General features: G+C 35.9%; 1 protein-coding gene across 1 annotated transcript; it reads left to right on the top strand.

Moving 5' to 3' along the window:
* Nucleotides 1-9115: 9115 nt before the first annotated feature.
* On the top strand, nt 9116-9901 carry LOC116180800. The gene is made up of 4 exons (XM_031500928.1): nt 9116-9265; nt 9312-9473; nt 9523-9687; nt 9740-9901. The coding sequence occupies exons 1-4, from the start codon at nt 9224-9226 to the stop codon at nt 9899-9901; spliced, it is 531 nt and encodes a 176-aa protein (XP_031356788.1). The 5' UTR covers nt 9116-9223.
* The last annotated feature ends 14740 nt before the right edge of the window (nt 9902-24641 follow it).

The raw sequence follows: 24641 nt of genomic DNA, 5'->3' as shown, positions 1-24641 counted from the left end.
CTGTAGAATCCATAATTTCAAACAGTTCCAAGATTGGGCTACTAGTTCAAAAGTTACAGCCCTTTGAATTTTCTTTCGAAATTGCTTTCTAGTCTATAACTTTTGATTGAGAAGTCTGATCGAAAAAGTACGAATTGTTTTGGATTCTACGCACCAAAATTAATCAGAAAAAGTGTTTTCCCGAGAAATTTTGGTGCAGTCGATTTTTGGTAAAAAAGGAAGGTTATACACTGCCTTTTTTTTGCCTCGAAAAAAAAAATTGTCTGAGATAGTCCTGGGAAAAAATTTTTCTTATAGAACGTGGCCTGTAGAATCCATAATTTCAAACAGTTCCAAGATTGGGCTACTAGATCAAAAATTACAGCCCTTTGAATTTTCTTTCGAAATTGGTTTCTAGTCTATAACTTTTGATTGAGAAGTCTGATCGAAAAAGTACGAATTGTTTTGGACTCTACGCACCAAAATTAATAAGAAAAAGTGTTTTCCCGAGAAATTTTGGTGCAGTCGATTTTTGGTAAAAAAGGAAGGTAATAACTGCCTTTTTTTGGCTCGAAAAAAAAAATTGTCTCAGATCGGCCCGAAAAAAAATTTTCTTATAGAATGGGGCCTGTAGAATCCATAATTTCAAACAGTTCCAAGATTGGGCTACTAGTTCAAAAGTTACAGCCCTTTGAATTTTCTTTCGAAATTGTTTTCTAGTCTATAACTTTTGATTGAGAAGTCTGATCGAAAAAGTACGAATTGTTTTGGATTCTACGCACCAAAATTAATAAGAAAAAGTGTTTTCCCCAGAAATTTTGGTGTAGTCGATTTTTGGTAAAAAAGGAAGGTTATACACTGCCTTTTTTTGAGCCCCGAAAAAAAAATTGTCTCAGAACGACCCGGAAAAAAATTTTCTTATAGAATGTGGCCTGTAGAATCCATAATTTCAAACAGTTCCAAGATTGGGCTACTAGTTCAAAAGTTACAGCACTTTGAATTTTCTTTCGAAATTGGTTTCTAGTCTATAACTTTTTATTGAGAAGTCTGATCGAAAAAGTACGAATTGTTTTGGATTCTACGCACCAAAATTAATAAGAAAAAGTGTTTCCCGAGAAATTTTGGTGCAGTCGATTTTTGGTAAAAAAGGAAGGTTATACACTGCCTTTTTTTGAGCCTCGAAAAAAAAATTGTCTCAGATCGACCCGGAAAAAAAATTTTCTTATAGAATGTGGCCTGTAGAATCCATAATTTCAACAGTTCCAAGATTGGGCTACTAGTTCAAAAGTTACAGCCCTTTGAATTTTCTTTCGAAATTGGTTTCTAGTCGATAACTTTTGATTGAGAAGTCTGATCGAAAAAGTACGAATTGTTTTGGATTCTACGCACCAAAATTAATAAGAAAAAGTGTTTTCCTGAGAAATTTTGGTGTAGTCGATTTTTGGTAAAAAAGGAAGGTTATACACTGCCTTTTTTTGAGCCCCGAAAAAAAAATTGTCCCAGATCGACCCGGAAAAAAATTTTCTTATAGAATGTGGCCTGTAGAATCCATAATTTCAAACAGTTCCAAGATTGGGCTACTAGTTCAAAAGTTACAGCCCTCTGAATTTTTCTTCGAAATTGGTTTCTAGTCTATAACTTTTGATTGAGAAGTCTGATCGAAAAAGTACGAATTGTTTTGGATTCTACGCACCAAAATTAATAAGAAAAATTGTTTTCCCGAGAAATTTTGGTGCAGTCGATTTTTGGTAAAAAAGGAAGGTTATACACTGCCTTTTTTTGAGCCCCGAAAAAAATTGTCTCAGATCGACCCGGAAAAAAAATTTTCTTATAGAATGTGGCCTGTAGAATCCATAATTTCAAACAGTTCCAAGATTGGGCTACTAGTTCAAAAGTTACGGCCCTTTGAATTTTCTTTCGAAATTTGTTTCTTTTCTAGTCTATAACTTTTTATTGAGAAGTCTGATCGAAAAAGTACGAATTGTTTTGGATTCTACGCACCAAAATTAATAAGAAAAAGTGTTTTCCCCAAAAATTTTGGTGCAGTCGATTTTTGGAAAAAAGGAAGGTTATACACTGCCTTTTTTTTGCCCCGAAAAAAAATTGTCTCAGATCGACCCGAAAAAAAATTGGAGTGCGAGTGAGCAGGCAGACGGTTTTGAAGGAGAATTCAACGCTTGGAGGTCTAAGGGGTATGGAAAACCGCCCGATAAAAGGAAAATTCAATGATCCTTTCCCGACAATCATCATTAGCACCATGGATCCATCCGTATACTCATATCAATAAACTCCTTGTATACTGGGGGGTATTCCATACCCCCCAGACCCCCCGGTGATACGTTTGATGGCGTTTCCGAGGACGTTTCACCGAAGACTGGAATGAGAGTGAGCAGGCAGACGGTTTTGAGGGAGAAAACAACACTGGGGGGTCTGAGGAGTGGGGAAAAACGCCCGGTAAAAGGAAAATTCAATTACCCTTTCCCGACAATCATCATTAGCACCATGGAACCATCCGTGTGCACATATAAATACACTCCTTGTATACTGGGGGGTATTCCATAACCCCCCAGACCCACCGGTAGTAAGTTTGGTGGCGTTTCCGAAGGCGTTTCACCGAAGACTTGAATGAGAGTGAGCAGGCAGACGGTTTTGAAGCAGAATCCAACGCCTGGGGGTCTGGGGGGTCACGAAAACCGCCCAGTAAAAGGAAAATTCAATGACCCTTTCCCGACAATCATCATTACCACCATGGGACCATCCGTATACTCACAAATAGAAGAAATGCTTTGTACTTCCAGTTAGTATTAGGCTGTCTACCGACGCGTTATTAGCAGCAACCTCTCATAATCTCCTATAGCAATTATAATGATATTATTCCCTGTGCATCCATTTCGCATGTTTATTGTTAAAATAATGGATTTTCAACAAGAACTGGGAAAACGATATATGGAAGTACAGAGGCTTTTTTGTTGAACGCTTTGCTTTGCTTTATCGCATCCATCCATAGAACTAATTCTCACATAAAAATCTTTTTCGTTCTTCTTTGACCAACTTGAAATGAAAAATTTGTCATTTTTTAAGTGTAGCGTAGGATTGCAATATGGCATCTCTCTATTTCGCTACTGATCCATAGTCACTCAGAAGAGCGCTTTGCAATGACAGTCGAGATATGGAAAATTTCACTTCTCTCGAGGTTCTACAATTAATTTACTTAATCACTCATAATTATCGTCATCGAATGGGGCTGAGATTTGGCAACCTCACAGCAACGTACGCAATATTTGATTTTCAATATTAATAGCAGCAATAAAAATTCGCTGAAGAAAGAAAGCAACAAGAATTAAGACACCGCAATGCCTCAAAAGACTAAGCGTCAGAGAGAATTTGGACAGCAACCAGTAGGAGCTGATAAAATTTTTGCTGAAAAAGAATTCAGCAAAAAATTCTCGAAACGTGCAGTCGATTTGTGATTTCGATACTTCTTGCCGAAAAAAGGATTTCAGCAACACTATCGATTTTTCAGACGCCACTACCATAAATGAGTCCTGAGAGCACGCAAGATCTCTTTCTGCTCTAATTACATTTAAACGCACATCTACAAAGAAAGGCCGGGCATCGCTCCAAGACTAATGGATGATTACAACGTTACAATAAACAGAACAAGCACAATGAGAAATAATTTATCTAATACTCGCTTACGGCATGGTCCAATTTGCAACAGTCATCGCGAAGTCAAAGTCGGTTTCACTTCATCAAATCGCTAATTAATTAATTAGTTATCAAGGCGATGATAATTTCGGTTACGTACGCGAAAATTTGCGCATGCTTCGACGCTAAGTAGACGCGACAAGCAATTGTTAACAGTGTTCAGTGCTAATTGGTAAAGAGAGAGGAGGAGGCGCAACCAGAAAAGGGAAATTGTTAATTACGCGCGACGCGTTTCCTGCCAATCTGTAAATATTGATTTCTCGGCGAGATTAACGCGTTTTGTGAGGCAACGATCGGTTTTCAAAGTTCAGTGTCGACATCAAAAAACAAAGCGCTTGTACTTTCATCATCTCTGCACTTACCGTTCACGTTTTTCGCGATAGTCGATAAGGGAAACGTTAAAGTCGAATGCGGCATAAAAAAAAGGAGAACGGTTAAAGTGATCGCGCAAGCAAAATCGGTAAGTGTAATTCACCCCAATTACGCGCAATTTCAATACAGAAACGCATTTTGTTTGGAGAGTAATAGATAATTAATTATAGGTAATTAGATTAAATTTTTTGGGACTCTTCAGAAGTAGACACGAGCGTACAGTACCTAATTTAATTAAACTGAGCCGTAAAATTCTGCGATACCAATTGTGCGCTTTACTCCTTTATGATAAATTCTATCGACAATTCACAAAGCGCAAAGTTCTGCAGTGATTCAGTGCAAATTGTGCGTAATTTAATTAAAGTTGGGCCCTTAAGTGAACATTCTGTTGACGATTTTTAATTTGAAGGATTCCGCAATAATTTGGAACCAATTGGGCGATTCCTTTAGCAAAAATTCCATCTACAATTCACAAAACGCAGAGTTCTGCAGTGATTCAGTGCAAATTACGTGTAATTGCATTAAACTTGAGGACTTAAGTGAAAATTCTGTTGACGCTTTTTAAGTTGAAGGAATCCGCAATAATTTGGAGCCAATTGGGCGATTCCTTTAGCAAAAATTCCATCGGCAGTGCTAATTTTGAGTAATTAATTAAATTTTGAGCTCTTAAGCAATTAATCTGTTGAAAATTAATAAGTCGCAGGAATTGCCAATTAGTAATTAGGTTCAATTAGAACTCATTATCCGTAAGATATGTCAATTAATACCAATTACGACTCGTTGGTTCATTACATCGCTAATTAGTAATAACTAGCTCATCTAATTAGATTAAAAAATCATCATGCCATACCAACCATTTTGGCAAGCAGCATTTTTATGTCACATTGATAAAAACACCAAGTTTTCCAAGGGAAGGCAGGAAAATCGCGTGGAGATTCCACGAGATCGATAAGCTATTTTCATTCCTCAATTTATAATGGACATTTTTAAGCTTATTAAGGGCAATTTTAACGGTGAACCCGCACGCCAACGCAATATTTTTTTAATGGAAATTAATACGGTTTCTCGTTTTCCAGAAAAATGCAGGCGACAGCGGAGCCGCAGTGGATGTTGGAGCGTATGGATTCGGGATCGTTGTACTGGCGACGAAATCACGAGGGTTCGCGTACATCGAGGTGAGCGGGACCGGGGGTGTAATTAATTATCGCGTAATTTACGTTTTAAAGGGTGAAGTTTCGCTTCGACGTCGAGGTTAAGGAGTTCTCTATGGGAGAGCACGAATTATACGAGCCGGAGTGGTCTGAAAGTTCGTCTAATTTAACGATGGGAATGACCGTCGTCTTTTGTGCGATGATCCTACTTTTGCCTTGGTGCGTTATAGGACTGAATTGATAAGGGAAAGGGCGTGCTGTGCGTCATCTATTGTCCACGATGAACTTCGTTCTGACCATAACAAATTGCTTAAACTCGTTTCTGACATGAACTGATTAAAATCGTCAGCGGTTTTTATGTAGGGGTACACCATTAGCTTAAGTTTTATTTATTATCTTCTATTTATGTTGTTAATAATATTTGTAACGCAAATAACTACGTATAAAATAAAATGATAACCTGTTTCGTATTTTTCTATCCGGCCCGAAGGACCAATCGTATGTATTTATAAACAACTACGACAATGACAAAAAAAACACAACTTATCACTTTGCCTACAATTTTAATTATGTAAAAGATAACGTAGCCGACGTTCGGAGACCATAACAACAACAGCCTTGGATTAGGCAACCAACTTGGCGTAGATATAGGAAAAGTTCCAAACAAACGGCAATAGAGGCATTTTTAGTGATAAATAAATTCGTCACAACTCGTATTTCTCAACTACGAATTTCCATGAGCGAATTCAGTCGTTGGAATTTTAAACAAATCTTGAACTTGGCAGGCGGTGTAAACAAAATAAAAAAGGAACGCATAAAACAAAAGCCGAGACGAAATGCAAAATATATGCGCCGTTTTGTGCCTTTGTGCTGCAATTACCTTAAAATTCAGGGATACGGACTTCGACATTAATTAAGATTCTAAGGCAAACATCAAACGCAAAATATGCGCGGTTTTGTGCCTTTGGAATGCAATTTTGTGCTGCAATTACAAAATAATTTACCTCAAAATTCAGGGATATGGACTTCTACAAGAATTAAGTTTCATAGGCAAACATTAAGCGCTAATTTAGTGCCGTTTTGTGCCTTTGGAATGTAATTTTGTGCTCCAAGTATAAGAATATTACCTCAAAATTCAGGGATATGAACTTCTAAATGAATTAAGTTTCTTAGGCAAACATTAAACGCTCATTATGCGCCGTTTTGTGCCTTTGGAATGTAATTTTGTGCTGCAAGAAGAAGAATATGCCCTCAAAATTAACGAATATAAACTTCTACTTAAATTAAGTCTCTTAGGCAAAAATTATGCGCCGTTGGAGTGTAATTTTGTGCTGCAATTAGAAGAATAGTACCTCGAAATTCACGAATATAAACTTCTACTTAAATTAAGTCTCTTAGGCAAAAATTATGCGCCGTTTTGCGCCGTTGGAGTGTAATTTTGTGCTCCAATTAGAAGAATAGTACCTCGAAATTCACGAATATAAACTTCTACTTAAATTAAGTCTCTTAGGCAAAAATTATGCGCCGTTTTGCGCCGTTGGAGTGTAATTTTGTGCTCCAATTAGAAGAATAGTACCTCGAAATTCACGAATACAAACTTCTACTTAAATTAAGTGACTTAGGCAAAAATTATGAGCCGTTTTGCGCCTTTGGAGTGTAATTTTGTGCTCCAATTAGAAGAATAGTATCTCGAAATTCACGAATATAAACTTCTACTTAAATTCAGTGCCTTAGGCAAAAATTATGCGCCGTTTTGCGCCTTTGGAGTGTAATTTTGTGCTGCAATTAGAAGAATAGTACCTCGAAATTCACGAATATAAACTTCCACTTAAATTAAGTGTCTTAGGCAAAAATTATGCGCCGTTTTGCGCCTTTGGAGTGTAATTTTGTGTTCCAATTAGAAGAATAGTACCTCGAAATTCACGAATATAAACTTCTACTTAAATTAAGTGTCTTAGGCAAAAATTATGCGCCGTTTTGCGCCGTTGGAGTGTAATTTTGTGCTCCAATTAGAAGAATAGTACCTCGAAATTCACGAATATAAACTTCTACTTAAATTAAGTCTCTTAGGCAAAAATTATGCGCCGTTTTGCGCCGTTGGAGTGTAATTTTGTGCTGCAATTAGAAGAATAGTACCTCGAAATTCACGAATACAAACTTCTACTTAAATTAAGTCTCTTAGGCAAAAATTATGCGCCGTTTTGCGCCGTTGGAGTGTAATTTTGTGCTCCAATTAGAAGAATAGTACCTCGAAATTCACGAATATAAACTTCTACTTAAATTAAGTCTCTTAGGCAAAAATTATGCGCCGTTGGAGTGTAATTTTGTGCTGCAATTAGAAGAATAGTACCTCGAAATTCACGAATATAAACTTCTACTTAAATTAAGTCTCTTAGGCAAAAATTATGCGCCGTTTTGCGCCGTTGAAATGTAATTTTGTGCTGCAATTAGAAGAATAGTAACTCGAAATTCACGAATATAAACTTCCACTTAAATTAAGTGCCTTAGGCAAAAATTATGCGCCGTTTTGCGCCTTTGGAGTGTAATTTTATGCTGCAATTAGAAGATTATTACTTCAACATTCACGAATATAAACTTCTACTTAAATTAAGTGTCTTAGGCAAAAATTATGCGCCGTTTTGCGCCGATGGAGTGTAATTTTGTGCTGCAATTAGAAGAATAGTACCTCGAAATTCACGAATATAAACTTCTACTTAAATTAAGTGTCTTAGGCAAAAATTATGCGCCGTTGGAGTGTAATTTTGAGCTGCAATTAGAAGAATAGTACCTCGAAATTCACGAATACAAACTTCTACTTAAATTAAGTGTCTTAGGCAAAAATTATGAGCCGTTTTGCGCCTTTGGAGTGTAATTTTGTGCTCCAATTAGAAGAATAGTACCTCGAAATTCACGAATATAAACTTCTACTTAAATTAAGTCTCTTAGGCAAAAATTATGCGCCGTTGGAGTGTAATTTTGTGCTGCAATTAGAAGAATAGTACCTCGAAATTCACGAATATAAACTTCTACTTAAATTCAGTGCCTTAGGCAAAAATTATGCGCCGTTTTGCGCCTTTGGAGTGTAATTTTGTGCTGCAATTAGAAGAATAGTACCTCGAAATTCACGAATACAAACTTCTACTTAAATTAAGTGTCTTAGGCAAAAATTATGAGCCGTTTTGCGCCTTTGGAGTGTAATTTTGTGCTCCAATTAGAAGAATAGTACCCCGAAATTCACGAATATAAACATCTACTTAAATTAAGTCTCTTAGGCAAAAATTATGCGCCGTTGGAGTGTAATTTTGTGCTGCAATTAGAAGAATAGTACCTCGAAATTCACGAATATAAACTTCTACTTAAATTAAGTCTCTTAGGCAAAAATTATGCGCCGTTTTGCGCCGTTGAAATGTAATTTTGTGCTGCAATTAGAAGAATAGTAACTCGAAATTCACGAATATAAACTTCCACTTAAATTAAGTGCCTTAGGCAAAAATTATGCGCCGTTTTGCGCCTTTGGAGTGTAATTTTATGCTGCAATTAGAAGATTATTACTTCAACATTCACGAATATAAACTTCTACTTAAATTAAGTGTCTTAGGCAAAAATTATGCGCCGTTTTGCGCCGATGGAGTGTAATTTTGTGCTGCAATTAGAGGAATAGTACCTCGAAATTCATGAATACAAACTTCTACTTAAATTAAGTGTCTTAGACAAAAATTATGCGCGGTTTTGTGCCTTTGAAGTGTAATTTTGTGCTGCAATTGAAAGAAACTGGACCTCCCGAGGTCGCATCGAGTGTCGCCGTGGCCCGAGTCTTTTACAGCGCTCATTTCCCCACAAGCTTTTTATTATAAAAATCATTAAATAATCTATTCTCCCGATGATGATCGACTGATAAGATTGTATACAAATAATGAAAATGAGTTGCGCTTTTATGTCCAGGAAATTGCCTTTTCAATGTCCTTTCCGTAATTACGAATTGTCAGTCGGCGAGTCTCTCACAAGGACCAAACATGCACCGCGTACTTTTTCTGTGTTCGCTACTGGGAATTGGGGTATTTCTTCGATTTTCTCAGTTCACCAGTAACCCAATGCTTGCAGTACGTCAACATGTTTACCCTCACCAACTTTGTGATATCGACCCTTGAAAATTGCGACCCGAACAATGCCAGCGAAATGTTCTTGCGAGTCACGAAGACGTCGGGACGCCAGTACTTGGACTTTTCGATCAATTTTAAAAGTCCGTTCGACGAGAAGATCGGTGTAAGTTGGACGGAATGGTTTTCGGTTTTGTATCTCTTTCTTTTTTCAGTTTACCACGTCCATCAGTTCCTCTGCGGATGGGGCGCGTTATACCAAACTATTCGACATCCGCGACAAGTACGCGTGCAAAGGCGCGAATAAGTACCTGGGGCAGTTCTGGTACGAGATCCAGCAAGCTGCGCAGTACCCTCCAGGCGTCTGCCCAATGCCGAAGGTAAGTCCACTGCAATCTCGACAATTTGCTGAATGTAGGTATACTTTTTTAGAGGCGCTACCGAGCGCGAAATCACTCATTGGATTTTTCAAAAATTGCTCTTCAAACTTTCCCATTTGGCAAGTTGAGGATCAAGATATTGGTATTTGAAAACGCGGCGCCAGAGAATATTTTCTATTGTATTACCACAGATCTCTTCAATGTGGATAATTAAAGTCTTTTTAAGTTCAGTCATGGAATTTGTGTTGTTGGCTAATAAACCAACAAAACCCATCCCTAGACGCTTAAAGATTCAAGAATTAAGTGGATACAAAATTCATTAATTACCTGTACTAATTCGAATTTGCTAATCTGCAAGAATCCTACACATTTATCGTGCAATACGTGCGGTACAAAAACGGTGGAGTATCGATTTGAGAATCTCCACATTCTTTTCAGGCGGGGAACAGTCGTAATGAAATAAATGATTGATTGGCGGCCTTTTCGCCCTAATTTCAATGTAAGCGATATAATCAATCTCGAATAAATATTTGCCTTTTGAATCGTTGACTCGTGAATGTTTGATCGATAGGTGGTGCTCGAACTATTCGTGCCATATAATTAATGTTCATTGATGTACAATTACCCCTAAGAATAACGACGATAATTGCAACTTCGATAACACGAGCTCGGCCCCTTTCTTTCGTTTTAACGTGCGAAGTTTTCGTAATTATTTTGCGTTAAGCAACCGCCCGTGTTCGAAAAGAAGCTCAAAGTTTTAAGTTGTGTCATCTTAGTACACTTCTTGATTAAGGGATTAGGGGGCTTGTGAAAATGTAGAAGTGAAAAGTTAAGTCTCGAAAGCTACACGTTCAACTTTTAGTGAATTTTCGAAAGTTGCCGTCGTTAGGGATTTTAAAAGCTCAGTATTTTCACACCTCGCAATCCGCCGATATCGAGGGGGAGAATAATTATCCCAATATTCAAATAAAATGTGTATAGTTAGGTTTAGCATGTAATTGAGATTCACTGTATTTTTTAAACAATAGCACAACAATTACCTCGAAAGTGCAAACTACGGTCAACTTGGACGTTGCAAAAAGTGCAAAAATTGAAAAGAGCAGACAATAGCACAAAATTAGCACGAAGCAGAGTAGCACACTATATCAATATCGGTTTTTTTAAATCTCGAAAGTAAAAATTACGACCAACTTGGAGGATCTACAAGTGCAAAAATTGGAAAATACAAATATTAGCTGACAGTAGCACCAATTTAGCACATTGCAATATCGGGTTTTTTATATCGCTAATTGCAGCACAAAATTACACTCCAAACGCACAAAGCGCTTAATATTTGCCTAAGAAAATCAATTCATGTAGAGGTCCATATTTGTGAATTTTGAGGCAATATTCTTCTAATTGCCGCACAAAATTACACTCTAAAGGCACAAAACGCGGCATAATTTTTACCTAAGGACTTTAAATTAAGTAGAAGTTATTATTCGTGAATTTTGAGGTAATAATCTTCTAATTGCAGCACAAAATTACACTCCAAAGGCACAAAGCGGCGCATAATTTTTATCTAAAACACATAATTTAAGTAGAAGTTTAAATTCGTGAATTTTGGGGTAATATTCTTCTAATTACCGCACAAAATTACACTCTAAAGGCACAAAACGCGGCATAATTTTTACCTAAGGACTTTAAATTAAGTAGAAGTTATTATTCGTGAATTTTGAGGTATTAATCTTCTAATTGCAGCACAAAATTACACTCCAAAGACACAAAACGGCGCATAATTTTTACCTAAAACACATAATTTAAGTAGAAGTTTAAATTCGTTAATTTTGGGGTAATATTCTTCTAATTACCGTACAAAATTACACTCCAAAGGTGCAAAACAGCGCATAATTTCTGCTTAAGAAACTTAATTCAAGTAGAGGTTTATATTGGTGAATTTTAAAGTAAGATTCTTCTAATTGCAGTACAAAATTCACTCCAAAGGCACAAAACGGCGCATAATTTTTGGATCAGAAACGTGATTTAAGTAGAAGTCTATATTCGTGAATTTTGAAGCAATATTATTTTAATTGCAGCACAAAATTACACTCCAAAGGCACAAAACGGCGCATAATTAACGCTTAAAAATTTAATTTAAGTAGAAGATTATATTCGTGAATTTTGGGGTAATATTCTTCTAATTACAGCACAAAATTACACTCCAAAGGCGCAAAACGGCGCATAATTTTTGCCTAAGGAACTTAATTTAAGTAGAAGTTTATATTAGTTAATTTTGGGGTAATATTCTTCTAATTACAGCACAAAGTTACACTCCAAATGCACAAAACAGCGCATAAGGAACTTAATTTAAGTAGAAGTTTATATTCGTGAATTTTGGGGTAATATTCTTCTAATTACAGCACAAAATTACACTCCAAATGCACAAAACAGCGCATAAGGAACTTAATTTAAGTAGAAGTTTATATTCGTAAATTTTGGGGTAATATTCTTCTAATTACAGCACAAAATTACACTCCAAATGCACAAAACAGCGCATAAGGAACTTAATTTAAGTAGAAGTTTATATTCGTGAATTTTGGGGTAATATTCTTCTAATTACAGCACAAAATTACACTCCAAAGGCACAAAACAGCGCATAAGGAACTTAATTTAAGTAGAAGTTTATATTCGTGAATTTTGGGGTAATATTCTTCTAATTACAGCACAAAATTACACTTCAAATGCACAAAACGGCGCATAAGGAACTTAATTTAAGTAGAAGTTTATATTCGTGAATTTTGGGGTAATATTCTTCTAATTACAGCACAAAATTACACTCCAAAGGCGCAAAACGGCGCATAAGGAACTTAAATTAAGTAGTTTATATTCGTGAATTTTGGGGTAATATTCTTCTAATTACAGCACAAAATTACACTCCAAATGCACAAAACAGCGCATAAGGAACTTAATTTAAGTAGAAGTTTATATTCGTGAATTTTGGGGTAATATTCTTCTAATTACAGCACAAAATTACACTCCAAAGGCGTAAAACGGCGCATAAGGAACTTAATTTAAGTAGAAGTTTATATTCGTGAATTTTGGGGTAATATTCTTCTAATTACAGCACAAAATTACACTGCAAATGCACAAAACAGCGCATAAGGAACTTAATTTAAGTAGAAGTTCATATTCGTGAATTTTGGGGTAATATTCTTCTAATTACAGCACAAAATTACACTCCAAATGCACAAAACAGCGCATAAGGAACTTAATTTAAGTAGAAGTTTATATTCGTGAATTTTGGGGTAATATTCTTCTAATTACAGCACAAAATTACAGCACAAAATTACACTCCAAAGGCACAAAACGGCGCATAATTAACGCTTAAAAATTTAATTTAAGTAGAAGATTATATTCGTGAATTTTGGGGTAATATTCTTCTAATTACAGCACAAAATTACACTCCAAAGGCGCAAAACGGCGCATAATTTTTGCCTAAGGAACTTAATTTAAGTAGAAGTTTATATTAGTTAATTTTGGGGTAATATTCTTCTAATTACAGCACAAAGTTACACTCCAAATGCACAAAACAGCGCATAAGGAACTTAATTTAAGTAGAAGTTTATATTCGTGAATTTTAAAGTAAGATTCTTCTAATTGCAGTACAAAATTCACTCCAAAGGCACAAAACGGCGCATAATTTTTGGATCAGAAACGTGATTTAAGTAGAAGTCTATATTCGTGAATTTTGAAGCAATATTATTTTAATTGCAGCACAAAATTACACTCCAAAGGCACAAAACGGCGCATAATTAACGCTTAAAAATTTAATTTAAGTAGAAGATTATATTCGTGAATTTTGGGGTAATATTCTTCTAATTACAGCACAAAATTACACTCCAAAGGCGCAAAACGGCGCATAATTTTTGCCTAAGGAACTTAATAAGATTTAATTTAAGTAGAAGTTTATATTCGTGAATTTTGTAATATTCTTCTAATTACAGCACAAAATTACACTCAAAGCCAAAACGGCTAATTAATTTAAGTAGAAGTTCTATTCGTGAATTTTGGGGAATATTCTTCTAATTACAGCACAAAATTACACTCCAAATGCACAAAACAGCGCATAAGGAACTTAATTTAAGTAGAAGTTTATATTCGTGAATTTTGGGGTAATATTCTTCTAATTACAGCACAAAATTACACTTCAAATGCACAAAACAGCGCATAAGGAACTTAATTTAAGTAGAAGTTTATATTCGTGAATTTTGGGGTAATATTCTTCTAATTACAGCACAAAATTACACTTCAAATGCACAAAACGGCGCATAAGGAACTTAATTTAAGTAGAAGTTTATATTCGTGAATTTTGGGGTAATATTCTTCTAATTACAGCACAAAATTACACTCCAAAGGCGCAAAACGGCGCATAAGGAACTAATTTAAGTAGAAGTTTATATTCGTGAATTTTGGGGTAATATTCTTCTAATTACAGCACAAAGTTACACTCCAAATGCACAAAACAGCGCATAAGGAAGTTAATTTAAGTAGAAGTTTATATTCGTGAATTTTGGGGTAATATTCTTCTAATTACAGCACAAAATTACACTCCAAAGGCGCAAAACGGCGCATAAGGAACTTAAATTAAGTAGTTTATATTCGTGAATTTTGGGGTAATATTCTTCTAATTACAGCACAAAATTACACTCCAAATGCACAAAACAGCGCATAAGGAACTTAATTTAAGTAGAAGTTTATATTCGTGAATTTTGGGGTAATATTCTTCTAATTACAGCACAAAATTACACTCCAAAAGCGAAAAACGGCGCATAAGGAACTTAATTTAAGTAGAAGTTTATATTCGTCAATTTTGGGGTAATACTCTTCTAATTACAGCACAAAATTACACCACAAAATTACACTCCAAAGGCGTAAAACGACGCATAATTTTTGACTAAGCAACTTAATTTAAGTAGAAGTTTATATTCGTGAATTTTGGGGTAATACTCTTCTAATTACAGCACAAAATCAAACTCCAAAGGCGTAAGAAGGTGCATAATGTGCGCATAAGGAACTTAATTTAAGTAGAAGTTTATATTCGTGAATTTTGGGGTAATATTCTTCTAATTACAGCACAAAATTACACTTCAAATGCACAAAACAGCGCATAAGGAACTTAATTTAAGTAGAAGTTTATATTCGTGAATTTTGGGGTAATATTCTTCTAATTACAGCACAAAATTACACTCCAAAAGCGAAAAACGGCGCATAAGGAACTTAATTTAAGTAGAAGTTTATATTCGTCAATTTTGGGGTAATACTCTTCTAATTACAGCACAAAATTACACCACAAAATTACACTCCAAAGGCGTAAAACGACGCATAATTTTTGACTAAGCAACTTAATTTAAGTAGAAGTTTATATTCGTGAATTTTGGGGTAATACTCTTCTAATTACAGCACAAAATCAAACTCCAAAGGCGTAAGAAGGTGCATAATGTTTGACTAAGGAACTTAATTTAAGTAGAAGTTCATATTCGTGAATTTTGGGATAATATTCTTCTAATTACAGCACAAAATTACACTCCAAAGGCGCAAAACGGAGCATAATTTTTGCCTAAGGAGCTTAATTTAAGTAGAAGTTTATATTCGCGAATTTTGGGGTAATATTGTAATTGCATCACAAAATTAACTCGTGGCAGAGTAACACAATAGTTCTATATCGTGTTTTTTTTATTTCTAAACTAGGAATTACAACTTCGACGACCTATAAGTGCCAAAATTAGAAAAGGATAGAAAATAACAATATTGGCAGATAGTACGACAAAATTAGCACGTGGCAGTGTAGCAGAATATTACAGTATCGCATTTTAGATCTCGAAAATATGAATTACGGCCAACTTCCACGATCTAGAAGTGCAAAAATTGAAAAGAGATGGATACTGAAAATATTAGCAAGCAGTAGCACAAAATTAGCGCATAGCAGAATAGCACAATATTTCAATAGCGGGGTTTTTGATCTCAAAAGTGGGATTTACCACCAAATTCGAGGTGCAAAAATTGAAAAAAAAAATTATCAAACAGTAGCACAAAATTAGCACGTATCAGAGTAGCACAATATTTCATATCGGGTTTTTAATTTTGAATGTAGGAACTACGGCCAACTTCCACAATCTGTAAGCTCAAAAATTCAAAAAAAGATGGAAACTGAAAACATTAGCAAACAGGAGCACAAAATTAGCACGAAAGTGGCTTTTAATAGATCGTATTTGAAACAGATGTTCGAATCCGTTAAATAAATTGTTCTTTTCGTTATTTTTTTTCGAGGTTTTTTTAGATAACGGCGATAAGTCGACGATTTAATTGAAAAATTTCCTTCCCTTTTACGGTTACGCTTACATGGACATGTCCACCTTGACAGGATTTCTTTTTTTCTCTCTCCTTTTGTCCGCGTAATGTAATTGAAATCGCTAAATGTAAATGAGTACAAATCTTTTTGCATGACTTGAAAAACGGCGGTAATTGCCAACGGTCGTGACATCATCGCCAGCGCGCGCGAGGCGGACTCCCGGCGATTCTGAACGTAGCTTTTTTTTTTCGGGTCGGGTACCGAGAGACTGTGTGTCGCCTTGCAAAACGGCTCGAGGTGTGCCAAACAAAGTCACGGCCAACTTATCTATTGTTAATCTGGACGTGGGCATCGACAAGGCCAGGGCTGGGCTCAAATTAGTTTATGTCATTAAAATGATTTGCCAGGTAAATAATTTCATCGTTCAAAGCACATTCTGATACAATTAACAATCAACACATTTGCCTGAGGATTGGCCTGGTAGCAGAGGAGCGAGTGCAAAGAGGAGGGCTTGAAAAGCTCGTCTGATAGGAGCACAGGATTTCAAAGATGTATTCTTCGGCATGATATGTTAGGAGCTCTCAATTCAGGCTAATACAATTAAAATCTGTGCTCCTGATACAACTCTTTTGTATGAAGAGAGGAATATAAAGAGGACCACAGTAACAGGATTAAGGAATTTGAAAGTCTCAGACCTTACCTTTCTGTGTTCCTGATTTAACTCATTTGTGCATCTGAGAGCCTCTTCTGAGCTCCTGATATAATTAACATGGAACCAGGCGAGAAGAATATAAGGGAGAAGCCACTTTGTGTTGATTAAATTAACCAAATAAGAATTGCACTTATAATTAAATCCTAAGCGGATACTTTTGTTAATTAATTATGTCCAAATTATCAATTAATTCTTCAATTCGTAAGTTTATGGAACCTAACTTCGTAATCAGATTATGCTTACTTGGTAATTATTTTAAAGTCAAGCTAATTAACGACTAATTGCACCAATTTCAAAAACCCAGATGTAATAATTAACAAAAACAAGTCCGATAGTAACAGTTTAAATATTAATTTGCAAAGAATAGGAACACGTAATTAAAAAAACATTAAATGGATGTGAAAACAATAAAGTAATCATGCAACAGTGAGTTCTCGCGCCGAAATAACTCAATACAACCATTTTAGGTAATTTTACGTAATCGCGACATGATGGTATTTGTCTAAAAAAAGAGAAAACAAGGAAGTTCTCCGTAATGAAACGCGATTTGTAATGAATTCAAATTAGTCTTTAATGCAAATTTTACTACTGCAACGCGATTTACAGTCTTACGTTTTTCTTTTCAATTAAAATTTCTTCTTTCGTATATCACACACACACAGCGAAGTCGCTTATTTATGTCTGTCGAATACGTAAACGCGCTTTCCTACTTTGAGGTTAACGAACCGACCCGAAATGGTTGCAGAAGAGAATTAATTGAGTGCTAATTTTGTGCTCCGTTTATGAATGCGATGCGATTTCATTCAAGCTTAATGAAGGGAAATTGTATTACTTAATAAATAAGGGCGAACGGCCAGTTTATTGGGCATCGAAAGGAAAACTACAACCATTTCTCGTTGCTTAATTATTCATAATTAGCTCCGTAATTAGCAACAATTAATAAACAAATTCAATTATCGCAGAAGTACCAGATACTAATTACAACTAAATTACTAAGGGCTTAATTCGATTCGAAAAAAGTCACTCTGTACTTCAATTATTTTTTAAATTAAAGCAACTTCTTTTTAATTAATTAGGATTTAGTCGAGGATTTAATTACGCATCTGCACAGAAAGACGTTTGAATTACAGTCACAAATGCGGAAATTCATAATTAACGACGACGATGCACAACAATACGACCCACATTGTACTTGTAAGTACTTAAGCATCAAAATAATTAATTACATGCGCGACTGAAGATCAAGTAAGTCATTCTGGAATTAGAACATTTATTTTTTATTAATTAGCCGCTAATTAATCATTAAATTAGTGACTTTAATTACCGTTGCAATTCTATAATAATTAATTAAGACAGTAGATTAATTATTCATTGTGCTCAACGATACGATCCACACTAACTGTAATTTATTACGTACGCCAATAAAGAACTAAGTCGTCCTGAAATTAAAACATAATTGATTATGCCAATGGATTAATTAATGATTATTCTCAATGATACGATCAATTTTTTAACTGTAAATGTTTACACCTCAAAATAATTAATTGCTTTGGCTAATGAAGAGTAAAAAATTAATTCATTTTTAATTAGTAATCCGCCAGTTAAGCACAAATGAGCAAATTGGTCACTTGAATTATAGTGGAAATGATTTAAGAGAGAATCATTTTTAATTAATTAGCCGCTAGTTAATCATTAAATTAGTGGCTTTAATTAGGTATCGTTGCAATCTAAGTAATTCTGCAATTAAAATAATAAATTTAATTTTAATTAATCAGCAGCTAGTGAATCACCGCACTGTAAATTAGTGACCTTTAATTTCCGTTGCAATGGTCTAAGGGAGATGCTAAATTATATTCTACCAGAATTAATTAAGACAATGGACTAATTAACGATATGATCCGCATTGTAATTGTCAGTACTTATTCATCAAAATAACTAATCACGTGCACTAGTGAAGAGCAAATAAGTCGTTCGAGAATTAAAGTAATTTTATGTTTAATCCCCTAGTGAATCACCAAATTAGTAAAATGTTGGCTTTAATTTCCGGTACGAGGGTATAAAAGAGAAGTTTAATTAAATCATAATTACTCAAGACAATAGATTAATTAACGATTGCGCTCAATGATACGCTCCACATTCTATCTGTAAGTACTCATGCATCAAATAATTAATTAGGCATCTCAGTTGTTCTGGAATTCAAATAAATTAGTTTTTAATTAATTAGCCATAAGATTATTAGTAATTGTATCGCATAGACACATTAATTGTAAGTACTTGCGATAAATTAGGACTTTACATGTGAATAAGAAATAGCATGCGCAGGGCCGTACTGTATTATTTGCAATAAATCGGTTCTTCTAACAAATTCATTTCATTGCTTACACAAAGTGTAATTGTAAGCGAGTTCACAATTAGAAATTATGTCCGGTAACGTAGAAATTCGGAAAAAACTTATGATCATGTATTATTAACTAATTAAGTGCTAATTTCCAGCAAAATACTTTTTAAATTGAGATCAGTTAAGAACAATACTAAACTACATTCGTTTTTGATGAATTAGACGAGGGTAATTTTACAACGGTGATTTTAATTATGGGAACAAAATTAGTAATTAGGCGGGTAACAATGTATGCTTTTTTATTGACAACACGAGACGCGATTAAATTAAATCCGTTTTCGGAACATGTATAATTAGCGAACTAATCTCTTTTGTAACTTCGTCGCCCCCCCCCCCCACGATGACCGAGATAAGTTTGTGTTGGACGCGAGAGAAGAGGATTAAAATCAACGGAGCGCTCGTGTTTGAGACAGGATTAGGGATGCATCGGGAGAGTAATGTAATAATGGCGATTAAAATTTTCCTGCAGAAGATTAGGCAATTTAGGCGGCGACGACGACGACGGCCGCCCTTTAAGAATAACAAAGTGGGAATAAACGGCGCGGCGCTGTTCAATTTTTCTCATTTAGCGCCAATAAAGTAATACAGATCAAATGAGAACAATAAACCTCACGCGGTGTCTAATTATTTAATACGCCCTCTATGGGCGAACTCATAAACTAACTGCGGTTTTTACTGTTTGACGAAGGGGGAAGTAAATGCGTCGTCGTTTGATGATGCTCTAACGCTTTTACAACCTGACATAAAGCATCCTATTGTCTCCGATGGCAATTAATTAAGTCTTTGCCTTAATTTCATCCCTAACCAACCAGAACTTACCGCACTCCACCTTCGGTTCAATAGAGGTAAATGTCGCACTTACCTAAAACAAAGAGAAATGAATAATTAATTTTGGCAGAAACTTCCTAAAATTAATTTAATAATTAATTCAAAACAAGAGATCTCAAACTAAAGCTAATCTTAATCAGGTCTAACCAACGAAAACTCTGCAGTTATTAATTAATTAATTATCAAAATTTGAATTACCTGGCAATTAGAGATGTGGAATGTTCAGGAATACATAATTAATTACTACTTGGCTACGATTACGTGAGTAGTGACTTCTCTAATCCCACTTAAATTAATTAGCAATTACACATCAGTAATTTTTGGAACAAATAATTAGTAAATTAACTTTTGTAAGTTGGTGTCAATTTAACTGTATTCGGAAGACCCCGCGCAGTTAATACTGAGATTTAAGTTACACAATTAACACGCCAATTCGAAGTAATTAAACTTGTGCGAAAACATAAATTCTCAGCTTGTAAACAATTGATAAAGCATAATTGCTGCTCAAAATTAAATCAATTAAAATTCCAAATTAATATCAATTGAATTTTAAAGAAAAAATGGCGCAGCATAATGTCAAATTTACTTAACAGGCATTAAGTAATTATTTTACTTTTAATTACTTTTAATTATATAATTAATCAAATTTAATTAATAGACATCAAGGAATTATTTTATTTTTTAATTACTTTTAATTATATAATTAGTCAAGTTTAATTAATAGAGATTAAGAAATTATATTATTTTTTAATTACATAATTAAATTAGAATGTGTATCCGAATGGAACAGATTTCGACCTGAGATGAACAAATTGGGTCGCAAGGGCAACACTTAATTATTTTCAGAGATCACGATTCTTCAGTTGGTAACAAACAATTGGCGAACCTTGACGTCATTTAACAAATCCACAAAAAATCAAGGCTCCCCAATCCTTTTTCACTCTCGTTTATTCGTCCCGTCTCTCTTCCGCACGCAGTGCAGCCGCGAGCACCGTCGCTTTCTTTCGAAAGTTACATAACGAAACGACCGGACAAATCAATGGCACTAACGTTCAACAACCTTATACCTCAATTGCACGCCCAAAAACGAAGAGACCTCACGTAAATGTGGGTTAACGAAAATTGTAACCGGTAATTATGCAAATTGCGCTCGAAAAAAATTAGGGATTACATCACCGCAGATTTGCACCTCGCCAGTTGAAAATCTCCAACAATTAAAATGTAAAAAGAACTCAAGCAACAATGGGCAGTTAATGATAATTAGGCACGTGCAAAGTTGAGGCTGACATTTGATCTCTTTGTTTCACTCCTCTCTCCCACCTACTTAACGTAATTTCATTCGTTGTCAGTTCACGAAACAAGAACAATGCGACACGTACGGTTGTTTAATAGCTTTATAGTTTATTTATTGTTTAAATATACGAGACGAGGGATATTGACCGAGTTTATTTTGGTGGCGTGCACTTTGGGATTGGATTAATTTGTAATTGGCCCGTTTATAACTCTTTTACAAAGCTAATTCGGATTTATGCGTTAATTACAATAAATTACCATAGATTTTTGGACGATAAAATTTTACAATAATCACAGATCGGTTGTGCTTGTCGCTCAAAATCATGCCAACAATGTAATTTCCGCGTAATTAGGCGCAAATTAGGCAATGTGAGAAATAAATTTCGCATCGTAAGCAGAAACCCTCGGAGGTTAATAACCCGACAATTACTTACGCGTAATTAAAATCTCGAAGGGTAATTCAACCCGACAACTAAGTACTTAAAGCGCCTAATTAGGGAATTAGCTCTACTGAAAACATCCTAGCTACACTTTAACAAATTAGTTAATTAGGTGTAGACGATGACTAATTATCAACTAAAACCACGTCAATTTAATTTCAAAGGGTGAATCCCCTGTGATAAGTACTCTGTATTAAATTAACTTAATACCTAAATTTGAAATTAAACTGCTAATTACGCACTAGACTACAGTTGCAAATTAGAACCAACTAATTTCCAATTATTGTTAATTGTACATTGACACGCGCTAATTCAACAAAAGAAAAATGTCAGTCTCACTAGTCTTTGCTGAAAATGAAAAAATCTAAATTTAAAGCAGAAACGCCTACTTCTCTGTCGTGGAGAGCGAGCCCCAGGTGCGAGAGTTAGAAATTAGTGCCCGACGAAGCTCAACTTCACGAAATCGCCTTCGGGTCACTCGAAATTGCACCAAAACCTTGTATTTGCTGAACTTAGTGTCACTAATTTTTGCAAAAAAATGCGAAAATCTCAATTTAAAGCAGAAAGGCGCATTTCTCTGACCTGGAGAGCGAGCCCTAGGTGCGAGAGTTAGAAATTAGTGCCCGAGGAGGCTCAACTTCGCGAAATCGCCTTCGGGTGACTCGAAATTGCACCAAAACCTTGTATTTGCCGAACTTAATGTCACTAATTTTTGCAAAAAAATGCGAAAATCTCAATTTAAAGCAGAAACGCGTATTTCTCAGTCGTAGAGAGCGAGCCCCAGGTGCGAGAGTTAGAAATTAGTGCCCGAAGAAGCTCAACTTCACGAAATCGCCTTCGGGTCACTCGAAATTGCACCAAAACCTTGTATTTGCCGAACTTAGTGTCACTAATTTTTGCAAAAAATGAGAAAATGTCAATTTAAAGCAGACACGCGTATTTCCCTGTCTTAGAGAGCGAGTCTCAGGTGCGTGAGCAGAAATTAGTGCCCGAGGAGGCTCAAATTTACGAAATCGCCTTCGGGTCACTCGAAATTGCACCAAAACTTTGTATTTGCTGAACTTAGTGTCACTAATTTTTGCAAAAAAATGCGAAAATCTCAATTTAAAGCAGAAAGGCGCATTTCTCTGACCTGGAGAGCGAGCCCTAGGTGCGAGAGTTAGAAATTAGTGCCCGAAGAAGCTCAACGTCACGAAATCGCCTTCGGGTCACTCGAAATTGCACCAAAACCTTGTATTTGCCGAACTTAGTGTCACTAATTTTTGCAAAAAAATACGAAAATCTCAATTTAAAGCAGAAACGCGTATTTCTCAGTCGTAGAGAGCGAGCCCCAGGTGCGAGAGTTAGAAATTAGTGCCCGAAGAAGCTCAACTTCACGAAATCGCCTTCGGGTGACTCGAAATTGCACCAAAACCTTGTATTTGCTGAACTTAGTGTCACTAATTTTTGCAAAAAAATGCGAAAATCTCAATTTAAAGCAGAAACGCGTATTTCTCTGACCTGGAGAGCGAATCCTAGGTGCGAGAGTTAGAAATTGGCGCCCGAGGAGGCTCAACTTCACGAAATCACCTTCGGGTCACTCGAAATTGCACCAAAACCTTGTATTTGCTGAACTTAGTGTCACTAATTTTTGCAAAAAAATGCGAAAATCTCAATTTAAAGCAGAAACGCGTATTTCTCAGTCGTAGAGAGCGAGCCCCAGGTGCGAGAGTAAGAAAGTAGTGCCCGAAGAAGCTCAACTTCACGAAATCGCCTTCGGGTCACTCGAAATTGCACCAAAACCTTGTATTTGCCGAACTTAGTATCACTAATTTTTGCAAAAAATGAGAAAATGTCAATTTAAAGCAGAAACGCGTATTTCTCAGTCGTAGAGAGCGAGCCCCAGGTGCGAGAGTAAGAAAGTAGTGCCCGAAGAAGCTCAACTTCACGAAATCGCCTTCGGGTGACTCGAAATTGCACCAAAACCTTGTATTTGCCGAACTTCGTGTCACTAATTTTTGCAAAAAAATGCGAAAATCTCAATTTAAAGCAGAAACGCGTATTTCCCTGTCTTAGAGAGCCAGTCTCAGGTGCGTGAGCAGAAATTGGTGCCCGAGGAGGCTCAACTTTACGAAATCGCCTTCGGGTCACTCGAAATTGCACCAAAACCTTGTATTTGCTGAACTTAGTATCACTAATTTTTGCAAAAAAATGCGAAAATCTCAATTTAAAGCAGAAACGCGTATTTCCCTGTCTTAGAGAGCCAGTCTCAGGTGCGTGAGCAGAAATTGGTGCCCGAGGAGGCTCAACTTTACGAAATCGCCTTCGGGTCACTCGAAATTGCACCAAAACCTTGTATTTGCCGAACTTAGTGTCACTAATTTTTGCAAAAAATGCGAAAATGTCAATTTAAAGCAGAAACGCGTATTTCCCTGTCTTAGAGAGCGAGTCTCAGGTGCGTGAGCAGAAATTAGTGCCCGAGGAGGCTCAACTTTACGGAATCGCCTTCGGGTCACTCGAAATTGCACCAAAACTTTGTATTTGCTGAACTTAGTGTCACTAATTTTTGCAAAAAAATGCGAAAATCTCAATTGAAAGCAGAAACGCGTATTTCCCTGTCTTAGAGAGCGAGTCTCAGGTGCGTGAGCAGAAATTGGTGCCCGAGGAGGCTCAACTTTACGAAATCGCCTTCGGGTCACTCGAAATTGCACCAAAACCTTGTATTTACCGAACTTAGTGTCACTAATTTTTGCAAAAAAATGCGAAAATCTCAATTTAATGCAGAAACTCGGTCTTCTCTGCAGGAGAGAGCAAGCCCCAGGTGCGAGAGGTACATGATATGTTGCCTGCTCTCCATTCCGAACCCTTGAGGTGCAAAGGTTAGTGTTTCTCAAAAGGAGGCGGCGGTAGTTCAGTAACGTGGTTGACAAAAAGAAGAAAAAGTTGGGAATTCGATTGATTGGCTCGTGGGCGATT

This window comes from Photinus pyralis, unplaced genomic scaffold, assembly GCF_008802855.1.
Source record: "Photinus pyralis isolate 1611_PpyrPB1 unplaced genomic scaffold, Ppyr1.3 Ppyr1.4_LG9, whole genome shotgun sequence".
NCBI lineage: Eukaryota > Metazoa > Arthropoda > Insecta > Coleoptera > Lampyridae > Photinus > Photinus pyralis.
This window is presented reverse-complemented; position numbering and strand designations above follow the sequence as displayed.